This window comes from Euwallacea fornicatus, chromosome 33 (assembly GCF_040115645.1).
Source record: "Euwallacea fornicatus isolate EFF26 chromosome 33, ASM4011564v1, whole genome shotgun sequence".
Taxonomy (NCBI): domain Eukaryota; kingdom Metazoa; phylum Arthropoda; class Insecta; order Coleoptera; family Curculionidae; genus Euwallacea; species Euwallacea fornicatus.
Genome location: NC_089573.1, coordinates 87,700 through 94,556, shown reverse-complemented (window position 1 = coordinate 94,556; position 6,857 = coordinate 87,700). Strand labels below are relative to the sequence as shown.

General features: G+C 31.7%; 1 protein-coding gene across 1 annotated transcript; it reads left to right on the top strand.

Moving 5' to 3' along the window:
- Positions 1-566: 566 nt before the first annotated feature.
- LOC136348444 (E3 ubiquitin-protein ligase ariadne-1-like) lies at positions 567-6,774 on the top strand. The gene is made up of 8 exons (XM_066299247.1): positions 567-666; positions 722-961; positions 1,155-1,310; positions 2,298-2,363; positions 2,420-2,635; positions 2,845-3,212; positions 3,529-3,945; positions 3,998-6,774. The coding sequence occupies exons 2-8, from the start codon at positions 755-757 to the stop codon at positions 4,077-4,079; spliced, it is 1,512 nt and encodes a 503-aa protein (XP_066155344.1). The 5' UTR covers positions 567-666; positions 722-754; the 3' UTR covers positions 4,080-6,774.
- The last annotated feature ends 83 nt before the right edge of the window (positions 6,775-6,857 follow it).

Below are 6,857 nucleotides of genomic sequence, written 5' to 3'. Positions count from 1 at the left end.
TAACTTGAGACAACAAGAAAAAACACATATACTGCAGATCAACCGACAGGCAGAATAATTTTACTTGGTAGTTCAATATCCACTTTGCGTGCATATCAAAAAAACTAAATTTTGAGCCATATGAAAAATCACATTTTATATAATGTTAAGAAAACAGTTAGAAGTCAGAATGAGATATGCCTCCGTTTTTAACTTAATATTTGCAAATGATAGGAATAACACAAAAACTAAAATATATTTGCAAAAGCATTATTCATTCATCGGTTTTTCAAAATATTGTTAAATATCTGCAAATTATGGATTTTTGACTCATATTCATAATGATTTTGTCTTATTTTACTGTATGAGCAATATAACAAACAATAATAACTCTTATAATTAAAATTCTAGGAAATCCTCTATATCTATTTAACTAATATCTGAAAATTACAACAGAGTGAAGCAAAAGCAACCCAAAATACACAAAACTCCGTGTCAATTTCCTTTTTAATTATCGATCCGCCAAAAAAGTCACCCCTTTCAACTTGACGTGACTGACAAAGACAAAAGACTAATCAGTAGCCAAAATGGCTGAATCTGTCATATAAATCATTACGGGTTTGGGTCTGGGTTGGCAACAAAAGAAAATGTATCCACATACCAATTAGTAATTTCGGTGGAAAATTAGTAATTATTTCATTTGCATTTACAATTTGATCAACCAAATATATATATATTAAAGACCAGTGTTTTGGAGGCTATTTCGTAGAGGCAAATGGATTCTGAAGAAGAAACCTACGACGACGTAGACTCAGGCAATGAATCCAGTGGGGATGATGTTGATTTTCCTATGGAGGTTGAAGTTACTGGACATCGAGAGAAACAAACTGACTCTGATGATTATCCTTATGAGGTCCTCAGTACAGAAGAAATTGTTCAACACATGGTAGATTCCATCAAGGATGTAAATTCTGTTGTTGAGGTGAGGAAATCCAAGTACCTATTTTTTATTCCTCAAACTCAATAGTTTAACGCCTCAGTTAACACTTGAGACGACAACTAAAGCTACAGTCACCCAAAAGTTAGGCTTTCACATTTATTAGTAATATGTAATTACCACATAATACATAAAACTCAAACTCATTTTTGGTATACAAATTGAATGACATCTTCAGATACCTGCAACCACTACAAGGATTCTCCTCAATCATTTCCGATGGGACAAAGAAAAGTTAATGGAAAGATTCTATGATGGTGACCAAGAGCAGCTTTTTAATGAAGCCAGGGTTATTAATCCATTCAAGAAGTTGAATATTACATCTAGAACTAAGGTATTTAGCTTAGAACATATGTATTTATTTATATTCTACATCTAACATATGTCTTTTTCCATGTTTGTTTATATATTTTTATATGTTCCAAGTTATAGCTACTTTAACCCTTTTGCTGTGACACCCAATTTTGAAAGCCTTCAAAGATCACACTATTTTTTATTATTACCTGACACATATATGTGTATAGCTGTCACACTAACTTTACCAAATATGAAATAAACAGTTTTTTTCTGAATTGACCATCATTTATCCTGAACAGTTAGAAGTGCAACAATATACAATTTCTGAGCTACTATGAATATATTTCTCTGTGCAGCAAAAGGATTAAGTTTGACAGTGACTAAAAACTAGTAGTTAATGCTTTGTTAATAACAATCTTCAGCATTTGGATCTGACTTATCTACAAGGAGCCAAGCGTCAAAATAATAAAATTGATTTTATAGGATCAAAGGATCTGATTATCCATTTTCTATGTTCAAAAAAATATGTACTACTAACCACTAAGGAACCAACTACTGTGGTGAGATCTGTCAACTATGGAACCAAATACCTTCTCATTGTTGGGTTTGGATTTTAATTATTCACCTGTTGTTATCACCTTTGAGGTGAGACTTTTACATTAGAGTTGGAGTTTTTAGATGTTTAAAAATACACAGAAAAGGAACAGTTCCTTAAAAGTTGTCCAAATTGAAAGTGTGATGTTCAATATTCTTTCTTTTATTTAGTCACCCTAGACCTCTCTACACTTTAAAAAGCTTCACAACTTGAAACATTAAAATTAATGTATCCCAAAATCCATAAAAGTCACTTGGCTTCATTTAGATAAGCAACAATTTTCATCTTAGTTATTGTGAAGAAATAAACTTCCACAACAATATCATGCTTAAGTATGTATAGTAAAACTAATTTGTTAACATAACTTTTCTTTTTGGTTAATATACAAATAAGTCAATAAAGTTCATAACATTGAATTTCCTATTCCAGCCTCCAAAGAAAAGCGCCAATGGCACTGAAGAATGTGAAATCTGCTTCATGGTTTTACCTTCCTCTGTAAGTTTATTCACTTTCAAAGCAATTAGTAAATTACAATATTTTTTGTTTTTCAGCACATGACAGGGCTAGAGTGTGGGCATCGTTTCTGCACTCATTGTTGGTGTGAATATCTAACAACTAAAATAATGGAGGAGGGGGTGGGTCAGACCATAGCTTGCGCCGCACATGGTTGTGATATTCTAGTTGACGATGCTAGCGTCATGAGATTGGTTCGTGACTCTAAAGTCCGCCTCAAATACCAGCATCTTATAACAAACAGTTTTGTTGAGGTAACCATATGAACATCATAAATCTTTCAAATTTTTAGTTCATTTTTTGAGAGTATGTAATTTACCCACTCTTTGGAATCCAGACACAAAAACAAATAGAAAATGATACATTTAAAACTATTTGCAAACATATTAAAGAAAAACGCCAATATGAATTTCTAGTAACTCCCATATTAAATACAGAATTAGCATTTATTTTTTGTTGCTAGTGTAATCGTCTACTGAGATGGTGCCCCTCTCCAGATTGCAGTAATGCAATTAAAGTGCAATATGTGGAACCACACAAAGTAACCTGTAAATGTAACCACACTTTCTGTTTTGCCTGTGGAGAAAATTGGCATGATCCTGTCAAGTGCCACTTACTAAAGAAGTGGATTAAAAAATGTGATGATGACTCTGAGACAAGCAATTGGATTGCTGCCAATACAAAAGAATGCCCGAGATGTAATGTGACTATAGAGAAAGATGGAGGTTGCAACCATATGGTTTGTAAAAACCAAAATTGCAAAGCAGACTTTTGTTGGGTCTGTTTAGGGCCATGGGAACCTCATGGCAGTTCTTGGTATAATTGCAATCGGTAAGTTAAATTTGAAAAAAAATTATTGCAATAAATCTAAAAATTCCCTCTAAAATAAGAATCATTTAGAAACGCTCTTGAATCACAATAGAAGCGTTTTATGATGCTTTATGAATTGAAGGTTGTATACTATTATTCCAAAAAATTTATCATAAATAAAATCTTGGTGAAATTCTGCATTTTAAGTTCTACCATGTTAAATAAAGTTCAAAGTTTGATAAATTCATATTATAAATTTTCCTCATAAAATAATCGAAAAGTATTCTTATTTAACCAGCCTATATGTCATACTTTAACAGATTATTGTTTTCATTAGCTACGATGAAGATGAAGCAAAAGCTGCTCGTGATGCGCAAGAAAGATCTCGTTCTGCCCTCCAACGGTATTTGTTCTATTGTAACAGATACATGAATCACATGGCGTCGTTAAAGTTCGAGCATAAACTCTATGCTTCGGTAAAAGAGAAAATGGAAGAAATGCAGCAACATAATATGAGCTGGATTGAGGTTCAGTTCTTAAAAAGAGCAGTTGATATTTTATGTCAGTGTAGGCAAACGCTTATGTACACTTATGTCTTTGCCTATTACCTGCAAAAGAACAATCAGTCTGTGATTTTCGAAGATAACCAGAAAGATCTAGAAAGTGCTACTGAGACGTTGTCCGAGTATTTGGAGAGGGATATTACGTCTGAAAACTTAGCAGATATTAAGCAGAAAGTGCAGGATAAATACAGGTATGAAATGTGTTTGAGTGAAAGAAACTTTTAATTCTGGTTTTTATTGCAGATACTGTGATAGTAGGAGGAAAGTTTTACTGGAGCATGTTCACGAGGGTTACGAAAAAGAGTGGTGGGATTATAATGAATAAACCTGGAAAAAGTCCATTAATTTTTACTACAATAATAATTGTAGAAACATACCTCAAGCCGTTTATTAGCCGTTTATTGTACGCAGATTGATTTTTCACAGAAAAACTGACAATATGTTATTGATCTTTATCCTAAGAAATTTATAACTATGTAAAAATCTTTCTTTCATATGGCTAAGTATGAATTTATCTTATCTACGTGGCTTTATTGTTACCTAATTATTGTGCCCTTACATTGAAGATTTTTATATTGTCTCGAAAATTTTACTTTTTAAATCGTACAGCCACATATCAGTTTACTAATAATTTGAACTCTCATAGACGACAAAATCAAAAGATCATCTTGAAAACCTATTGCATAAACATAACTTTAGTTCCTATAGAGATCTGCTTTGTGAAGCGTCATTACTAGTTTAAAAGTTTAGTTATCTCGGCCAGTGGCACATCTTAAGATCTGCACAAGGATGTCCGTCTTTGCTGCGCAATAGAGTGATTGGCATTTAGAAGATTAAGATCTGACTAGATAGTAGAAAGACCTTATTTTAGAAACCGGTTAACTTAGGTTGTGGGCTGTAAAAAGTATTTGCCTTTCAGTTAAATTTAATTAGGAAATCACAGAAATTGTGGTTAATTATACGGCTTGAAGGAATTAAAAATTTCCGTTAAGAATTTATTCTAACATTATTGAGCTCCAGAAAATGAACTTGGCTGCCCTTATTTTAGTAACCGGAACTAATGCCTGTAACAACATTTAGATTTCCTATCCAAATTGTTCTTCTTCGAAACGCGTAATGAAAATTTTTAGTTTATTACTCATCATTACGTTACACTCAGGAAGCCGGAAAATTTTCTCTGGCAAATAGAGGCATGCGATTCTTAAAACTGTCTGCATATTTACTAAACCATAGTGTTATCAATTTTCACTAGAGGTCAACAGCACGCCAAAGAAAGCCTTTCCATAATTTTGTGTTTCTGCTTACATGTATCATGAATGTAATATCCATTGAATAATTTTCTTTTGGACACATTTAGCGCATCTTCCCATCATTTATTACCACATTAATACTGGTTTTATCCAGTTACAGAATTTATCCCATTCTCTTATGGGCCAAATAAAGGACTCCCTGATGAAGTTTATTTTAGCCTGGTGATACTTTTTCAATAACAATGGTTTTTCAATGGTCTGGATTTGAAACTGTACTGACGAGTAGATTTTGACAAAGTGAGAATTATTGATAGCAATTAGTATGACATAATAAGTGAGCATTTGACGTTAATATCCATTTATAAATAAATATCTGGCTAAATCTCTAATACTCTTACTTTGTGGTTCACAACTATCTATGATTTGTGAAACGCAAAGAAATGGAATTCGTTGCACAGCTATGAATTTATCTATATATTTCATTTGTTAAATAAATTAAATGTTAAATTTTGTCAGTCTTTCCTAGTTAATCTGTCACATCTGTAGGTTCCTAGCATCCCACTCTTAGTGATTAGCAGGTTGCCCAGAATCCACTGCATGCGCTGATTGTGAGAGTGAGAATAAAAAAAGAATCCGTATCAGAATGATGTTTTCAAATATATTGTTTTGTTGAAAGTATCAAGTTTTTTAACAAAGTGCGAAATCAAAAATTGGCTAAACATATTTCAAGTAATTTTTTTCTGTATACTACTGCAAAAAGGTATGGCCAGATAACCTTTTTCGGACCGTTGTGTATTGAAGAAATTTCTTTAAAATCATCGCCTTTTTCTGTCCCTGTAGCAGTTTTTAGCGCAACTTATGAGACTTTAAATAGCTCTGTAGCATAGCCCAGGAATCTACATATTTGAGTATATGTCCCAATTCAAATATCTTTCTTATTTCAGGAAATAATCAATTTCAAATATAAGCTAACAATTTTCATAAAGTGCTTCCGAAGTACCAACAGTTTAGTTTGTCTAGGTATCTAATCTAAATGATGTCTGAGGTACAAATTCGTACTGAAAGTGGTTAAAAATAATCTGGAATTATAATTAACTGATTATAACCACTATAATTTGGAACTTCGTCAAATTAATATATTAATTAAGGACATTAATTATACTTTTTTAACCACTTTACAAAAGTGTTAGAGAATTAAACTGATGTTTTGGTTGCACATTGTTTAAGTTGATTTGTGATTAGATTTATAGGGTGTATGATTGTTTTAGCAAGTGAGGTATTGTTTACGTAATTTATGCAATGTTTTCTTTTGCCTATTTCTAATTAATTAAAAGCAAACTCTATTTTTCAACAATTTTTCAAGGTTAAACTCCGATTACATCGAAATGAGTAAAAATTTTTTATATACCTATAGTTAATTGCAGTGGTTGAATAGCTTGCGTGTGAATAAAATACATAAAAATTTAATCTATTTGATTTAATTGTATGAAATGTAAGTATAATAAAATTATTGCTTGTATGTGATTTCCAGTTTGAAAAATTTCCCAAAAATTAAAAAATAATTTGTTTTTCATGTGAAAATAGTTTAAAATAGTTATATAATTGGATGATTTATTAAGTTTCCTCTGCTAAGTCCTTCATGGACCCTCGCAGAAGTAATTGTAAATTTGTATCATTTAATGATATAATATGAACCTAGATAATTGTAAATATTTCACTTTAAAATGTAGTTTATTACTGCTCTAGGTTAATACAAATATTTAAAACCAATATCGTTTTTGGTTCATTATTTTTAGTTTTATTCGTAGAAGAAATAGTATATCACGTTGCAGTTAACATTTGGCAGATAAGCT